This window comes from Pempheris klunzingeri, chromosome 14 (assembly GCF_042242105.1).
Source record: "Pempheris klunzingeri isolate RE-2024b chromosome 14, fPemKlu1.hap1, whole genome shotgun sequence".
Classification (NCBI taxonomy): domain Eukaryota; kingdom Metazoa; phylum Chordata; class Actinopteri; order Acropomatiformes; family Pempheridae; genus Pempheris; species Pempheris klunzingeri.
This window is the reverse complement of record NC_092025.1, coordinates 18,995,924-19,015,384: the sequence shown is the minus strand read 5'-3', so window position 1 is coordinate 19,015,384 and position 19,461 is coordinate 18,995,924. Positions and strand designations below refer to the sequence as shown.

The 19,461-nt window shown below is 39.7% G+C and overlaps 1 protein-coding gene across 1 annotated transcript in view; it reads right to left on the bottom strand.

Moving 5' to 3' along the window:
* jade2 (jade family PHD finger 2) overlaps positions 1–19,461 on the bottom strand; it is a 165,845-nt gene that overhangs the window by 61,661 nt on the left and 84,723 nt on the right. The window contains exons 5-8 of the mRNA XM_070843094.1: positions 14,381–14,535; positions 10,078–10,289; positions 7,769–7,936; positions 3,768–3,884 (exon numbers count right to left, since the gene is read on the bottom strand). Coding sequence (XP_070699195.1) covers positions 3,768–3,884; positions 7,769–7,936; positions 10,078–10,289; positions 14,381–14,535 — 652 coding nt within the window. The remainder of the gene's footprint in view (positions 1–3,767; positions 3,885–7,768; positions 7,937–10,077; positions 10,290–14,380; positions 14,536–19,461) is intronic.

Here is a 19,461-nt window from a genome sequence, read left to right as displayed (position 1 = left end):
CCACAAAAGTGCTGAACTACAAAATTAAAATCCTTCCACAAATTGCTTGTTTGACTATTTTGGATGACAGAATCATGTGTAGGTGCGACGCCGTCCATAGGAGTGAAACAGAGTGGAGATCTCCAGACAGGGAGAAGGAACATGTCACTTACGGCCCTTGTCAACCAATGCATTTTTTCTAAATGCCAGGCGCTCTTCTGAAAATGCACAGCTCACAGCACTTGAGAGCGCTTTGGAGGTGCAAGATTTATCCAACTGAAACGCTCTGGTTGCTACGATACGGGAAATAAAAACATGTAAGTAAAAATGTCGGCAAAAGGCTTAGTACAGGCTCTGCATATGTCCGCAGACGTCGTTTGATACATACGTGGATATTCAGAACCAGAAATATTAACTTTTCAAGCTATTTCATGTAAGATGAGACATTCAGCACCCCTTTATAAACCAAATGAAATGATCCTTTGTTTCATAACCACATTTTCACGCCACTGCCATTTGAGCGTGAGACTGGCAGCTGAATCAGGCTCCTCACAATAGTAGCGGTTAACCGTATTTTATTTATAGATGTGTTAACATGCTATTTGCTCGAAGAATATTTCAAACACTTTGCTGTAAGTTAGTCGCTTGATAAACGTCTCTTATTTTTCCACACTAAACAAAGAACTTTTTACTCCTAGGTTGGCGTTTCAGAGCATTCATAAGAGTAATTTTTGAAGACAGGTCCTGGCATGTTTCTGTCTGTCTCCTGTTGGCTAAACATTCATATTGTTTATTTCTATTAGCTTTCCAAACCACCCACACTGCTAACTTCTACTATTTAGTTAATTATTTTATCATCACTATTTTTATCATCTTTGAGCATCTAGTATGTTCAGCACATAAGTGCCTGAATTTGTCTCAAAACAAACAAAACACCTAAGACCGTTACTTCCCACACGCATCTGTTCAGCAATTCTAGTTAATTAAAAGGTGGCCAGTGGACATGGGCTTATGAAGAGCAATTTCAAGGAATGCCTAATTGTTCCAAATATCCTGTTTGGCAAATCCTGATGGAATCAAGTGCAGCTACAGTATACCAGTGCCAATCTCCATCACTGAAGTGTTGATTCTTGGATGGAGAGAAAGGCTCACACCTGAGGAATATTAATGACTTGTATTGCTATTCTTTTTACAAAACCTTTGATTTTCCTAAAATCCACAAACATTCAAGGACGTTCGTGCCCAGTTGCAAACTAGGCCTTCATGGACAATCTCTTTTTCATTTGAAGACCCCCCCCCACTCACTCAGACATTGATTTGTTTGAGTTTTGGCCTTTCATGTGGCGTATTACATGATATGAGCAACAATTCTATCAGCAAACCTAAATAATTAACTAAATTGTTTCCCGTCTTTATGGTTGTTAAAATCATCTTATTCCACTCTGTATGACCGCAACACATATGAACTGTCATCTTGTTGCAATTTCTCACTGAAGCTATGTCATGTTTAAACCTAAGAGCCATTGATATTCAGGCTGCACCATTCTATCAAATGGAAATGTTAGATGGCATGTGTTTCATTTTATACACATTTTGTCTGTTATGGTAGTTTTGGAAACTTTTGGATTTCCACTAGTCTTCAAAGTAAAGTTCTTCGTGTCTGGACAATGCTTGGCAGCATAACATGAGTTAGTGGCCTAATAACCAACTGGGAGGCCACTCCTTGTTAAGAAGTTGAGTCATTTATTTTCCAACTCATTTTGCTGACCTGTTATAGCTACAGTATTGTTTGGTACGTATTCACCTGCTGTGCCTATAGCAGAGCTGTGGGTATTAAAATCTAAAGGGCTGCCATGTTCCTCTGAAATCTGTCAAGAAGACAAACTAACCATGAACCAAAGTACTTTTTTAATTAGCTGAGTGTGTCACCTAATTAGTTCAGACTCTCTATGAGCTTTAACAAATGCAGTGCAGGCTTGACTGGTTGACCTTTCCAGTACATCTTCCTTTAATAGAGCACTAATTAAGAGTCTCATTACACTTGGAGAACTTGCCAATTAATACAGCAAGTTGTTAAATACAAATATGTAGGCCTGAACACCCTGAGACACCCGGTTGTCATTATATGAGGAATTGTCAGCACATGAAAAGATAGACGGCAAAGTATTATTAGACGAACGAAAGCTTGTTATCACCGAATTACCAAAAGATGAAATGACCAAAGACTTGAAGGATCTTTGAGCAAAATGGTCCAAAGATATCATACTATAAAAAGTGGGCTACAGTAGAAGAGAAGAACTCTGATCTGGTCTGAGCTATATAAACTAGTACATTAAAAACACTGATACTGATGCACAAGAGTGACAAAGATAATGCACCTTATATTTGATCTACAATGATTGAACTGGTTGAGATTTGATCAAAAATCTCCAAACATAGTGTGGCCCAAAACTTTTAGAGGCCTAAATGACAGCCCCCATGCTTTTTTCAAGTATGAAAAACAAGCCTGAAATTCAAAACTGACAATTATATATTTATTCTCTCTCAGATTCTCCTGTACCTAAACTCTTCAGGACAACCTAAACCTAAATCATGCTCATGGTGCCGTGTAGCGCTGCATCTCTACCCTCTGTGTGAGATGGTAGATGATCACCAAGTGTGTTTGTACAGCTATTTACCTCCAATAAAGGAAACACGAGAGATATTCCCTCCTTGCAAGTGATTCTGGCTCACAGACTCTCTGTTAATCTAAAACATCAAACTGTGACAGCAAGCATCCTCATCGCTGCACAAACAAACATCTGGAAACATTTATATGCACACATGTTCATACTATATACATTCAGCACACATGCACCATACGTACACACATGATGAAGCGTAGGGCTTTAGGATTCCAGTTCACCTTGAAGGCAATTTTAACGCTCAATAGTCCGCAGGCTAATAGCTGTAAAGTGGGTTAGTGTTAGTGTCAGCGGGGGTTTTGTTTGTGTACTCAGCAGCATGTTAAAGAGGTGCTGGGTTCAAACAGATCCGCCCATGCACAGCGGGAGGCTAAGAACTACGATGATCTGTGTTGTTGAGTCATTTTGTGTGTGTGTGTGTGTGTGTGTGTGTGTGTGTGTGTGTGCTGAGTTTAAACTTAAAAACAATTCTGCAAGAACTTTGCTGTGCTTATTTTGTATATAGTTACACTATTTTGTGTGGGTGTGCCTGAAAGGCATTCCAAAAATCTTCACATTTAACATCACACACACACTTTCCCTAGTTTTTCTTTAAGCTTGTTTTCATCCCAGTGCCACCCCCAGATGATGTACAGTATGCATGCAGATGACATGAGGACTGGAATAGTAAGAGGATGAAGAAGAACAAAAAATGAAATGAACAGTGCATATGTCAGGCTTTTGATAGTGGATAGCAGCAGTCAAAGCCAAATAGAGCTTTAAATATGACAACGGCATGCTCAAATAGCTTAATTGAAATTTTCCATGAATCCTAAAAATCAGAGTACAGAAACAAATAATGTGATTATTATACTCCTTTTTTCACAGAAGAAAACTGGGACAATATTAAGATTTGGATTATTCTTTTCAGACGGTTAGCGATAATCCAACGAGCACAAGCAGGAATCTTAAACTCAGGTCGTAACCTAATTTATGGATATTATCTAAGTGGAAGTTAAGAGGGAGCAACTGCTGTTAATAAAGTATTTAGGTAAGGTTTTCGTGTTTTAAGAAAGAAAATAAACATAAGGCCTTGGAGGTGCAGTGACGGCTCATCTGACGTACCTGTATGCAGGTCCCTGTGTGTTCTCGACACAGGCTGCAGGACAGAGCCCAGCGGCTGGCGGGGATGTGGGACACCTTGGTAATGGGCTCCATCTTCTCTGGACAGCCTATACTCACCTACGGGAGACACATAACAGTTAGAAATACATACATCTGATACAAAGCTCTGTGTGGAGATTTATTGTATTTTAGGATCTGAATCCACCTAAAGAGAGTCTTTTTTTATTTGCAGAATATAGTTAATTTATTCTGTTGCCTGATTTGAATCGTAATAGCACAAGCCGCAGTTTCATCTTAATATCTTTTAGTGCTGAAATATTTGTTGTTTTACTGATTTGAGTTCATTGATAGAAAAAGTATTAACAAAACCCCTGATGATTCATTGAAAATCATTTGACACATTTATTCAGCAAATGTCAAACACATTCTGGTTTCCAGCTTCTCTACTGTGAGGATTTGCTGCTTTTCTTGGATTTGTATCAAAATTGATATAAATGTAAACTGAACATCTTCATCAATGTCAAAACAAGAAACTTGAAGATGTCTTCTGGGGCTCAGAGAAACCTGTGATGGGCATTTTCATACCATCTTTATCTTCATGTCATCTTTTTATTTAAATCTCTGGTTTCAAATCCGGTCTTCATTTGATAAAATGATAAAAAATGTCAAACCTTGCACCGAATGTTAATAACCACCAGTTACTGTAGCTGGAATGATCATTTCTTAAGTGTTTTCCAATTTCTCAGATTTGAAGGTCTGTCCCTGGACCCGGAGCAGGGACACCTGTACTCATTGGAAAAAACATTACTGTAAAGCCCAATGTGACTCACACTCTGCAAGTGGTCTATTCAGAAAGGCTTTGGCCCCAAAACTTGCTCCACCAAATACAACCAAAAAGTCATTGACCTGTGCCAACAAACCATGCAGAATAGAGTGGAGAGCACTCATGCCAAAGTGTCCTTTCTTCCTTCCTTCCTCCACTGCCCATTTCTATGCAAAAACCATTCCACCTCTTTCATATTAACTCATTCTCATATTTGTGGCATTATATTTGCCTGATTTCCGCAGGTCATGCCCCTCCCCCTCTTCATCTACTTATCCCTCAATCTGATTTTCTTCCTCTCATCTGCTTATCACAGAACAAGCCTCCGGCCTCTGCCCTTTTTTTTTCCTTCTTTATATTGATGTCTTTTATACAGCACACTCAATCGGAGTCAGGGTCAATTTTCACCCCGTTGAGGATGTGATTCGGACAATGATGCCACAGCTGTCACCGTCACTGTTCACTTCTTTTATACAGCTGATGTTCAAACCAATCAATGTCAGAAGGATTTCCTGCTTTTGAATGCTGTAGTTAATTGATTGTTTTCAACCATGATGCCTTCATATGCTGCACATACTGTATGCAGATGCGCACACACATACACACACACACACACACAGACACACACACACAGTCAAAGAGGCTGCTTTATACTACATAGTTCTTCCACCTTCTCCTCTTCAGTTGGATTGCACTAAAAAGTCAGGATTTTAGGTTTCTATGTATATATATGTGTGTGTATGTATGTGTGTGTGTGTGTGTGTGTGTGTATGAGCACATGCAGGCCTTTAACTATATCCATTCCCCATTGAGCACATTGGAGCCCCGATTACTTCACATTTCAGCCGGTAACTGACAAAAATGGACAAAATTTGAATCTACTTCAGTGGAAATGGGTAGGAACACAGTGTTAAATGAAAGGAGAGAGGGGCTCTGCGTCTTTGAGAGTGTGTGAGTGGTGAAAAGCCATTTAAAGAAGACCTCTCTCTAGGGGATGATGGCACAGGGCAGAAGGCAGCTACACATACAGCACTGCAGGGGAGCTGTGTCGTTTGAAGGCTGGGTGGTGTGTTCACGCACACACAAACACACACTCGCACAAACAAACACAGACACATACACCAAACATGCATCCGACTGAGCACCTTCTATGAATCACACTCTTACGCAGAGAGTCTCGTCTCTGGAAATTTCCACTATTATCATATTCAGTAGAAATCTACTAGCCAGTGTTGTGTTTGTGTGTGTTTATTTGTGTAGACGTCTGCTATTAACAACTCTTTAGCTCATGCAAGCACACACAACTGAGTCTTTGCAAGGACACGCACACAAACACACAAACGCACATACAGCACAGACATGCAAATTATCTTTTTTTCCTCCCTCCACGGTAGGAGGAGAAAACAAAAGCGAACGGAGCAACGAAAACAATTAGCCCAATCAAGGGTGACAGAAGGCAATTAGAAGTAAAAGGTTTGAGCTGCCAAAAGCTTCTCTATTACTGAGAAATCTGCTGGTGGAGTGTGTTGTTGAATAGGCTGAAGACACATGACTGACTGTCTTAACAGTTTAAAGGTGTGTGCAAGGCGTGAAGCAACATCCGTCACTGAAGGAGCGGCTGCTTTATGGCCATTTCAAGCTTTCACATGTGAGACGCTTCCTAAAGGTATCATCAAGACACATCATGTCGAAATACGCGGCTGCTTGGCTACACACTTGACAAACATGGTTCCCGTGAATAATTTCATCTGCAGACTGCTGAGAATGAGGTCTTGACTGAAGAAGCTATATGAATATATCTTCAGCAATTAACATAAACACCAGGTGGGAAAAAACAGACAGGTGCAAGTGTTTCTCAAAGTCTGGGCAACATTTCTCATAAACCATGTTCCTGATTTTTTTCCAAGTACCCTCACATGCCATATGTACACTGAAAGAGTTATGTTTCATTGTAATCACTCCTTGTCTCCATACTGACTGTTAAGCAATAACTAAGCAAGAATGCATTCAAAACTCCACCCGAAGCCGATATGAGGCTTTAGAGATATTGTTCAGATATTGCATAGCAATTGTTCCCTAAAGACACCTAAAAAAAACATCTCATGAATCCATAACATGCAAGAAGCACAGCACAATTCATTTTCACTTATGTGTACATGCATACAAAATGTTTTATCGACATTCATTGTGGTCCGTCCTTAATGGGAGACATTATTATTCTCTCGTTAGCTTCATAAAGTTTTAAGAAAACAGTTAGTAGGCGTGCTTTTGAGAAACATGAATTGAAGCATGGATCTGTCAATGCAAAAAAATGGAAAATAGATGGATACAGTGTCATTTTGGTGTGAGGATGAGAAAAGCTGTGACGCTTAGTCAAAATAAACATTGAGTGCATCTTCATCAAAGCATGTCAAACACCATAAAGTCATAGTGGTTTTCTTCTCCCTTTTTCCATGGTGTAGGCACCTCATGCAAGGGCACACTTGTTTTTTTACAGTAGTGCACTAAACGCTCTTTGCATCTTCATATTTATGTGGTTGCTGACTCCACTGAGCTAATGTAGCATAGATACCTTTCTATACTACTTCTGACAACTAGTGGTGTCCATTCAAAACGTGGCAATACACCTGCCATGACATACAGTACTGTGCAAAAGCTGTAAAAATAAGCTGTAAAATAAGAATGCTTTCAAAAATGCAAAATCTAATTGTATAATTTTATCGATAGGACAGACTAGCAGACAGACACAGACTGCTTCCGTACAGCTGCATGTGCCCCCACTCACTCTTTAGAGCCTCTTTGCACCAATATTCAACACACACAGGTAAGAGATGAGAGAGGTATACCAGTAACTCACAGTGGCATAAAGTGCAGCCATAAAACGTCTGGATTCCTGAGTGTGGTGTGTAACTGGGCTTATAAACACCCAGGTGCAACCACAGCTAAATGATGGCACTTTAAGCCACTTATGTGCCTATAGGCCTATCTTTGATTGGAAGAATAAGTCTGACACAAGTGATAGGAAATGTAGAAGGCAACTAACCTTAAGCACAAGAACAAACTGAGGTTGCTGAATCATATCATAACAGCAAAATTAGAAACTGTAACGGTTATCTACATCTCACTGTATTTGGATCTTTAGGCCATTTCCACCCCGGTGTCTCTCCTTGGGACTCACCTCAGGGATCCATAAGGCACAGCTGACGTGGACCCACTTGGTTCCACTGCGGGTGGGCTTGAGGGCCCCCCCTCTCTTGGGGCAGAGCAGACATTTGGGCTGGACACCCAGAGCACAGGTCCGACACAGCCAGTTCCCCTGGGGCACCTTCAGGATGCCATAACACGCCTGCGACAGGGAAAAAGAGAAGGAAAAATACGGAGATGTGATGATGATGATTAACAAACGATACATAATGGGTTAAAGGTGCTAGTAGGAAGATTTTGCTGCTTTCAGGTTTGAACAGAGTCAGGCTACGTGTTTCACCCTGCTAAGCTAACTGGCTGCTAGCAGTAACTTAATATCTAGCAGACAGATACATAATTGAACTAACTTGCCATGCATTCACAAGCTATGCCATCAGGAACCTTAACCCAAGGGACACACAGGGAATACACACGGGCACTGCAGGACAAAGTGAATTGTTTGGCTAGAATTGCAGCTGTAATCTTAAAAAAATTACAATTATAAACCTACATGCATTTTAAATTACATGGCAATGCCATTTATTTAAATATATTCATTTTTTAGATTTGTTTCACATTTCATCATTCGTGATTTACAACAGGCTGCATCTGAACCAGACTAGATTTTAACCAGCTACACCACAAGGCCACCCCATCGTCTTGTTTTGATGAATCCCAACACTTCATTTTTGGAAACGGCATACTTTTAGTGGTTGCCGCCTCTAAACCAAAAACTTCAAAAGCAATTACTGTTTGCTGTCTATTTCTTGTGTCTGCCCTTTTGCCTCATTTTACAGCTGTTTAGAAGTTATACTCACTGCTGCTGCAATAACACACACACACACAAAACAATTAAACAGTTCCTCTGCATATTAAACTTACTTACTTTCTTACTTTCAACTGGAAATAAACCAAACATTTTGAAAATGCCACTTTGTGTTGTTGTAAAACCAAAGCAGGTTATGGTTTCACCAGTGCTCCACCTATTACCCCTTCCGCCAACACACTGGAGTTCCCCAAAGGTCATGCCAAAATAATAACATGCTGACTTATACTGGAAACAAAAAAAAAAATCTTGTCAGATACTAATTGTCTCACTGTATGAAGTGAGTTCTTCTTAATCCCTCTTTCTCCTCCATCATTATATCTTTAACATCAGAGCTATCAAATTTAATTTGTAACAAGTCAGCTCTGGTGCCTCCCCAAACATCATTTTTGAAATCACTGCTGTAACAGTCAACCCAGGCGTCAGTATCATCACCATCACTCACCCTATTCTACAGAAGGAAGAACCCATTTCATGTTAAATGGCTGAGAAGCTCAAATACATGTTAAGTTTTAAGAGGAACAAATTATGTAAAAGTAGGGAAAAAGAAAAGGCAACTGATGAGGAGGAAACAAAAGGAGACACCAAAGACTGTGTCTTCATTAAGAGGAATTAAAGCACTTTATTTGATGATTTATTGATCAAACCAAACACCTCAGTAAGCAGGGCCTGTTTCTTGACATGATGACAGTCAGGGAGGCAACAGCCGGTGTTGAATTTGTTCACTCTGTAAAAGCTATAATATTACTTAACACTCCCTGGAAGTAGTCATTTCCATCACTGCTTGTTACAGTTTGTTTATATGACACTTTGGCAGTTACTAGTTCTACCAGCCAAAAACTGAGAAAACACTGTAAGCACCCTGTGGAGTGGTGCTATAGGACAGAGCTTTGATGAACTGGTCCCAAAATTGTATCTTGTGTACATCTACAGGTATTTTACCTGTGTGTGCACAGTCTGAATAATAACAACAGGAGCCAAAGTTTGCTGATGTTCTAGTTCTAGTCATCTTTTTGCTTAATAAAGTCAGTAATTTGTGGAGTTATACAACATACATGAGATGATTGTGGCCAGAATGATCCCGTTTTCCCTCTTTTTCTAAATGATTCTACTTCTATACAGAGAGCAGGGTTTCTTTCCACACTGTGAGTCAAACTGTAGGTGACAGACCAACATGATCTGCACTTGCAGCTGTAACTATTTCCATCCAGTGTAATAACAGCAGGTAAGCAGAGGCAGTCTGATGACACTGAAGGTGTGTTAGTGCCGACGGGGCCAACAGGACAATTAACACTGTGTCAGCGTGTAACAAACACAGCAGAGGTTGTCGCAGGCCCCATTTGTGAAATTGCTACTGTTCTTGTATTTTCATGCACTTCATAAATGAAGTCAGGAACTCTGCGGAAAACAGCAAAAAGCATGCCCTAACACACACATGCTTGAACAGAGATAAGTCACTGAATTTCTTGATTTCTGACCTGATGAACGCAGACGTTGCACTTGTCACAGAAGACCATCTCGTTGCCGTCCTCTCCCTCTGGCGAGCGGCAGACGTCACACACCACATCCTCGTCGTACTCGATGCCCAGGCCTTCCTCCGTCTCAATGGCCTGCCGCATCTTCTCCTCACACACACTCTCCAGCTCTACCAGAACACACTCCATCGTCAGCTCGTCCAGTTCTGGTAATGCTGGTGGCGAGAAGACAGAAAAGAAAAATTGATTCTTAATTTTATTTATCCTCTAAAACTCAAATATAGGAATGAAACCAACCAACCAACTCTGGTAAGGCAGGAGAGACTGCAATGAAGGAGGGGTGATTACAGGAGTGTATTTTTGCTGGTGTGATGCACAAGAGAGGAGCCTCTTAATGCAGATCTTCTACAAATTCAAAAAACTGAAAGTGTTAAAAGCAGAAATTGAAAAGCTGTGTGAGGGATGAATATTTCAGAATATACTGAGCCTGTACAGAGAATTAAACCTAACGGCATAAAACCAGCACTGGTTTTTGTTATCAGCATGGATAAAAGAAATAGGAAGCTGCTTATAGGAAATTCAAAATGACTAAGCCAATATCGAATTCCAGTTATTTTTGGACAAAACACTGTATCGCGCTTTAACTGGAAATGCACACAGCTTTTCTTTACATGTACACTTCACACGGGTCACTTTGTTTTCTTTGGGCCGACCCAGGAGAAAATGTGCTGAAAATTACCTGCAGGATGTGGGAGTTACAGTTGACTCTTTCCTAACCAGAGAAAAGCAAAGAAATGCTGCATGTGCTCTGCCACAAGCCCATTTACTATCAAAGCCAAAGACAATGAAATGTGCCAGTGAGCCCTTCGTGTTGACAGCTCAGTCCACCATGCCAGTATGTGCCGGTATTAGCATTAGCGCTCCTGCCTCATTTGCATCTCAAAGTAATGCCTTGCTCTAAGGCTGGTTAATAGTTGATGAAAATGGATTTAACAGGCAAATGCAAGCTTTCTTCCTCATAAAAAATAAAGTATTTGAGGTACCAGAAAAGCAAACAGTCTGGTTTCCAGGATGGTGGCAAACAGCTGTGGCATACCATTATCTCATTATATGCAACAAGATTACAATGATTACAGAAAATGGGTAACAGTAAGGCATAACATCTAGTGTTTTCATCTCGTGTTTCTCAAATAAAGATGGTTATTCGGATAAGTGTTCAAAAACAGAAAAAGCATTTCAGATTATGTGGCTTGCAGACTGTAATATGCCACAAATCCCTAATACTGGCTGTAAATGATGACCATGCCGACACAAATTAAATCACAATCTGCAGAGTCAAGTAAATCATTTCGCTCTGCTGCAATCTCTGGATTTTGGATTTAAAGTAATAGAAAACATTAACAGTAAGAAGATCATTTTTGCATTCAGTATGTACATTGTTCTGTCACATTGCCTCTCATTGCTTTGTCGCTCCAAGCAGCACTAAAGAAACTTCTGCTGTCCTGACTTCTATAGTTCAGGATTATTTATTGATTTATTTGAAGGATTCGGCACTCAGTTGGGAGCTTTTTTAAGTGGAGCTGAGCATTCAGTGTCTCTTTCTATTATTTATGTCACTCAACCCATTCCCATCCAAAAATAAGAAATAAATAAAAAAAACAACTTTATTTACCGATTCTTGAGCATCTTTTTGCCAACAGACTTAATGTGCAACCCGAGCTGCAGAAAAGTACAGCTTTACTAACACAAATCCAAACATAACATTGTTATACTTCTGCATTACTTTGGAAAAGCAACATCAACTTTGATATGAAAATCAACACCTGCTGCTGATGTCATGGAGAAAGAGCTGAACAGAACAAACTGTGTGATTGTAGCTGTGGATTTAGAAGCTGCTTTAGAGGCAGCACAGAAAAGGAAAGCAGAGTTAGATATTAACCTGCTGTGACATTTACATCATGAACTGAACAGAAACACGCAGGAGGAAGGAAAGCAGCACCAACGATCACACATATCTGAATGTGTGTGCATGTGTCTGCACAGTGCACAGTCAGTGGATTTGCTTCATTCTTATCTTCAATGTGTGTTTCCGTGTTTGCACGAGTGACAGCTGTGGGCACATGCAGATGCGCATTTATCACTGTGTGTGTGTGCTCATGACTGCACTTATCTGCCTGAAACCAACACGGCATCCAACATGGTGCACACACACAGAGACACGTACAAAAGACAGACACATACATATTATCCTGCTTTTATTCTTCACATTGTCCGGTCATTCTATGCTTTCATGTACTTTTATAATTTCATTTAATTTATTTTATTTAATTGACTGTATTATAATGCTGTGGAGCCTGATCTATAACACCAAGTGTTTTCTCTCTTACTACTTACAGACTTTAGGTTTACCAGTGTTTTGTGCTGCTATAATGGCCTAGATTCCTCTTCGCTGAGTAATTCGAAAAACTAATTAACCCCATCTCTAAACCCGACTGTAAAGGTGTTTAAATAACCAAAATTAAAGAATGCCCAGTATCATCACTCTGCCTCCAAATGCACAATCTGCACACACACACTCTTATGTATGTGTACAGTAAGAAGAGGACTGAGAGAGAAAATGCTGAATCATGAGTCCAGAGCTGTAACCCCCCCCCCCTGCAGAACCAGCCATCCATCTGTTTGGTCTAGCATTGAAAGCTATGAGCAACAATCTGCCTCTGCTCCTGGATGAGCCAGTAGCATGAGTGTGTGTGTGTGTGTGTGTGTGTGTGTGTGTGTGTGTGTGTGTGTTTGTGTAGGTGGTTGTGTGGCTGTGTGTTTGATTTAAAGGAGAATATGTCCCTGAAATAGGGCCTGAAACCCCAGCGGGGATTTATAAACACAATTACTACGCTTTATCTGAAAGGGGACGATCAGATATCGAATAAAATGGTTGAGATGGGAGAGATGCTCGGGGTCAGCAGTTGTCACCATGGCAAAATGGAGGATGTAGCAAAGCAGAGGAGAGAGAAAAGTGAAAGAAAACTGTAGAGGAAGGAACAGATAAGACAGAGAAAGCAGGTAATGATAAAGTAGGAGAGGAGGGAATAACGAGACTGTGGAAAAAGGACAGATAGAAAAGAGGATGAGCTGTACAGGTTCTGCACAGTGGATTATCCGCAGGTTTTAGAGACCAAACTGTAAGACCTCTCAGACATTTTAAAATGCGACTTCAGGGTATATTTCACATTTCAGCTACGAAAGTCCTTGAAGGAACATATCAAATAATGGTTCTGTGACTTTGAAAGGGGAAAAACAGACGTGAAAGTAAAAGAAAATTGTCCTAACTTTCTGTGAAATAATACGCGGTCCCATTAAACTGAAAACCACCCTTTGCTGGTCTGGTTTCTCTAGGAAGCTTAATTAACTGACTGGGTTAGTAAATGAGGACAGCTTATATAACTTAAATTGATTTTTCAGTCCTAAAAAGAATACAAACTACTGTATGTCTTCGAGTAAATCTCATGCAGCATGCCCGTACCAAGATCTAATAATGCTGGTGAATGGCTGTCTGACCTTAAATGATGAAGAGGCATGTGGGAAACGTCTTTGAGGGGGCGTGCTGCCCACTCTCCTGGATTTATGAATGTTGTATCAAAAACTGTATTGTTTAGGAGCTGATATTGAAGTAAAAGTATGTAGAAATGAAAATGTTTGAATGATACACTGCCATACTTAACAGTCACAACTAAATCATCCAAACCAAACTAAACAAACTATACAAAAACAAGTGGTCATTTAGCTTAATAGTGATAAATGTTTAATGCCATTTATCAGGGGAAAATGCAAACATTTCTGATTCCAGCTCCTAAAATGTGAGGATTTGCTATTTTTCTCATGTTCATGTTTTATATGAATTGTAAATAAAATCTGTTGAAAAGGGAAACAATCTAATTTAAAGCAGAACCATGGAGATTGTGAGAGGCATTTTTCACACATTTTCACACATTTTAAAGACAAAAACTAATGGATTTAGTTGCATCCCTATCCAGAAATATGAACTGAATATGCACAATACAATGTACTTTGCATATTAAGTCCAAAACAATAATTCATGACACATTTAGGTAAATTACGTCACAGAAAGCAACATGCAAGAGGAGGAGACCAAAAAACAGGCGGTTGTGATCAACTGCAGACATTATCTCAGGTTTCATTGTGGCCCTACATTTACACAGGTTTAGTGATGAGTACTTGCCTGTTCAATATCAAAATGTTTTCAGTCTACTATTTATCAAAATTAGGCAGCCAGTCAATTTGCACTCACCCATCTGTCTGAACTCGTGGTTGACCAACTCCAGCCAGGCGACGTCCAGGTCATCCAGGTCATAGCAGCTGTAGCGCTGGCTGGGAGGAGGCTGGGTGCTGCTCTCTGTCTCCTGCCTGTTGTCAGACAGACTACCTGTTGACTCCGGCAGCAACCTGGAACAGGATACATGCAGAGACTTTAAAATGTGGTCTGGAACCACAACAACAAAACTTGTTTTCACACCTTAAAATACTTGCAATAAGCCACAGCTTGTCTTACAAAATGACTGACAACAGACAGTCAATAACACTAATTATTGAATTTATTAATGGGTAATTTATTAAGCAACATGATATAACACAGCCTACAGGTTGCTGGCACCTGTAGGCTGTGGTTGCTTATCAGCACACCATTAACATTTGTCCCAGTTGTTGCTTAATGCCACATTTACAGATGCATCAAACACAAAAGTAAAGACAGAGGCTTTTCACAGGTTTATATTAGCTGTACTAGCAGTTTTATTTTGGTTTTCTGTCCTTAAAGGGATACTAAATAAACACTGGGAAGGATTTTTTTCTGTCCAATGCATGGACATGCATTGCTTGAAACTTTATTTATAAAGGGAAGATTGACTAAACACCCTGGTATTTATAATGTATAGCGCCAAGTCAAAGTACATCCATTTAAAGTGCTTTTTTTCGCCACTGACAGTCTTAGATTATTATTACAGAAGGGATCCCTAAAATAGAAATAGTAAGATCCATATAGCTCTGTTCAAAGTCACCACACTCCATTGACAAAAACTGTCATTTTTCACAGTAGTTGCTGGTCTACCACTCTCTCAATCAGTGGTGTTTTAAAGGCTTAGTTTAGATCCAACACAATAGCTATGTAACACACAATAGCACAAAAAAAATAGCCAATCAAGGCAGCGGTAGATGAGCTCTCATGTTCCGCGTGGAAAAATTGTTATTTTTGTTAATGTAGTCAAGCTGCTTTGAATAGCTATAGCTTTGAACAGTTGTACAACGGCTGTTTCTAATTAAACAAAAAGGATCTTACAGGTCTATCTGGTGAATCTACTGGATCAGTTCCAAAAGTTTTTGCACCTTCTAGTCATTCTGAACCAAAAACATGAAAAAATTGGGGCCCAGGTTTCATAACACCAGAGTTATCAAATTAGTTAGCAAATTAGGAGCATTTGTCATCTTTAAAAGAGGTCGGAAAAACAGCACTTGGTGTGAAAGCACATAATAAATAAATATGGTCAAATTATTGAATGTTTCCGAGGGAAGTGTCTGGAAGATTGTGACAACATAAACCAATCAGGAAAGCTGCATCAACAGAGAGGAAGTCTGATGGCGAAACTAACCAACAAGGATGTGATTGACATACGATATGTTTTAAACAATACAGAGGGTGGAGAGATACAGATTTCATACAGTAACAGTGCACATGATACAGGTCTACTGAATGCAGATTCAATGAACGTTGACCCCTTTAACAGGAGCTCACTGTCACATGTTAAACTCTGGTCGTCACACAGAATTACAAAATATTATGAAAACGTGTCCCCCAAAACTGCTTCCACAACTGTGTAGTCATTTTTTAATTCTGTTACAATCATGCTCTGCGATAAACATGAAAATCCTACAGCCCTTCATGTCTGGGAGTCTCGCTTGCAGACAGGTCCTGACCTCATGGTCAAGAAAGACTGAGTAAGAGTTTGAAGGATGTGGAACACTGACAAATCAAGTGGTTGTAGGCAGCAGTGACAGTAAGCTCCTCCAGGCAGTGTCTGGTCCCTGGAGCCTCAGGCTAGAATGTCTTTCTGTCAACAACAGCAGGAAATGGGGTCAGGAACTCTGCTCGACCCACTGGGAACTAATAAAGACTCATACATGCTCATACACACACATACACACACACACACACACATACGCGTGCATACAACATCTGGATACTCCAACAGCCAATAGATTTAAAAATGCAGTATGGCACAAAATAAGGCATATAAACACTAAACACACAAATGCTATCAGGGAGGGAGACACCACATTCTAGTAATCAGAGAAAAACCAACACACTGTACAGATCACACACACTGGCATACCTTTTCTCCAAAATAGCTCTGTGTTTTGCATAGTAACCCACACACCCCTATGATTCACACACTCGTCTGGTGAAGTCGTGACCTTTGTGTGAAAGGGTGAAGCGCTTCAGCGATCACAACAACAAAACAAAACAACCTTTAGCTCACTGTTTAGCTCCCATCTTCAACGCCTCATTATCGCACTGCTCAGTTATTATCATCATCCTCCGTCAATGTCGTCGTCCTCGCATCTAACAGCAATGTGATCATCATCATCCTCATCATTATCGTCCCCATTATCATCACCACCTCTGCCATCATCATCACAACAGCTGCCACAATCTAATAAAACAAATCATCACAGTCACTGCTACCCTCTCTTTTTATCTAACTCCTCATTCCTCACATCCTTTTATCCTTCCTCATTCTCTCCTCGTCCTACCTTCTCCTTACTGTTTCACTTTTGTCATTTTCCCCTCTCGTTATCCCATCATTTCTACTTCATTTCTAGTCTCTTCCCGTCTCCAATTCCTTCTACTTTCTAATTCTACTTTCTTTCATGCATATCTCTGTGGACAAGCAAACATTGCCCTGCATAAGTGCCCACACACACTGTGGTTTTCCTTTTTTTTGTGTAAGTACAGATGTCCCATCTGTGCTGGGATCCTTGCACGTCCAGATCAATCGTTGTGACCATCCCAGACATACGTGCATCAGTGATGAGCAGCATTCTCACTGCTGATACGTCATCCTTTAATCTAATAAACAAGACAGATCTGAACCACCAGTGCAGGATCAATGGAGGCAAATGTGTAATCTTAGATAAATCCAGAATTGTACTATCTTTCTGTGAGGACAAAACGGCAGAAAATTGAACCCTGTTTTGGCCTGGTATCAGGCTGATATCTGATCTGTACAAACAGGCCTGGCCAGTCACCTGGCGGGGGAGAAAGGGGAGAAAGGAGAGAAAAGAGTGAGACAAAGACACACAAAAGACACACACACATTCACAAGGAGAGGGGAGAATAGGTTTCACTACTCAAAACACTGGGCTGGTTGTTTCCGTTATGTAACGTTAAAAGCAACTTCAGTGTCCCATTACATTGGTGGGTGGTGTTATTGCATATATACTTTGTATATTCCTACATAGCAAAAGGATAAGGCTGGTGTTATTCTATACATTTTTGCTATTGTCAACAAATTCCATGGGAAGATGAAAACTCCCTCATCTTTAAATAATAAACAACTGGCACTGTAGTTTTTAGGAAATCTTACTCCAGAGTAAACAGTGCACTTGTTGGGGGCAAAACCTGGAGGTTAATACATGTTTGCTGCTCTAATACCTGAAACCACAGCAGAAAAAAATTAAATAAACTACAGCAGCTGCGTTCTTGGTGATGAAGGAACATATCATCCAGTGATGATTTTTTGATACAACTGAGTTCTATGGCAAAGAGGAATATACTATATAATGCTTTGGATACACACAATGTTAATATGATCAGATCAATTGCTGGTTTTGGTCTTTGGTAAGTAATGTAATATACGGAGATGTTATCAGCAGAGTGCTGTTGGAGTTCTTAGCTTGTTTTATTATTATAATGGCTTTTATTCCATTTTGTTTTATGAATCTATTGGCATTTGTTTGGCTTCTAGCTGTTACTGCCACTGTTGATTATTCTTTAGAAAATGGGGACATTAGAAAAAAAGAAGCAAAACGCAGGAAAGAAAATGAGGACAAAAACAGGATCACGAAAAGAGGACGGGATGATACCTGCACTTGTAAATTTGGAGCAAAAATGAAAGTTGATGCCATTTCTGAAGTATTCCAGCTAATACTTATGTCAATCTGTGAACCTAGACCCTATCAGTCCTACTAATATCAGTTCAAAAGAGATGGAACAACCCCTCAGAAAGTTTTAAAAGCCTGTCTGTCAAATGTCTTGGTATCATTTCTCTGTCACTTGTCTGGTGGCATTTAAGGTGAGCTGGTTTGGATGTCAGGGGTACAGGAGAGGAAACATGAAGTGAGACGTGAAAGGAAAGCATCGACTCATAACAATGTCAAGTCATCCCATCTAACAGGATGTGAGTCAAAGGGGGTCAGAGTACAATGTGTTCTTCCACTGGTCAGTATCATGTATCAGACACACACACACAGTCACACACACATACACACACAGTTCTTACATAATGTAGGTAAACAAAACCATGTGCAAAAGGTCTCCCATTTGTTCAGGCTTTATAATAGCAAGAAAGGCAGAGATAAAGTGCAGAGTCATCTGTCAATACTGAAGACAATCAGAGCTCTCTGTGAAACTCTAAGTAGATCTTACTTTCAGATTGTATTTTATGGGGTTAGGATCCAACAGTCAATGTGTATGAGATAAAGAGCTTTAAAAGTATGAACTCAGTTAAGATGTTATTGATTTAGATTAGTGTGCTCATCTTTTACAGATAAATCTGTGCAGTTACAATGTGTGTTGACATAAAACATCATGTTGAAGCTGTTTTTTGGTTTTGCTCGATTTATCTAATACATATTTAAGAAATATAATGTTCCATCATGATATAAGTAATAATCAAAAATGGGTAAAGACTTAGTACAGTAGAAGGTACACCAAAGCTGATTAAATCTTGTTACGTCAAATGATTTCTGGGTATTTCTAAATTTTGAGTAAACATAATTCAGCTTATACAGCGTTTTTATCAATAAGCTGATCATTATCAAAAAAAGTTTCTTTCCCTTTTTAAACCCATTACCAATAATAATAACAACAACAACAACAACAATAATAATAATAATAATAATAATAATAATATCTTCTAAATCAGTTTCTGTTTATATTTGAGAAGTCCTAATGAGGAGAGCATCACAGAGGGAATATTTAGATGTTCTCTCTTTGGAATCATAACAATACAACTGCTGAGTTTGCTTTGATCTTAATGGTGCGTCCCATGAAATATTTATTAGGAGGAACTATAATGTTACACCATGGGGCTCTGA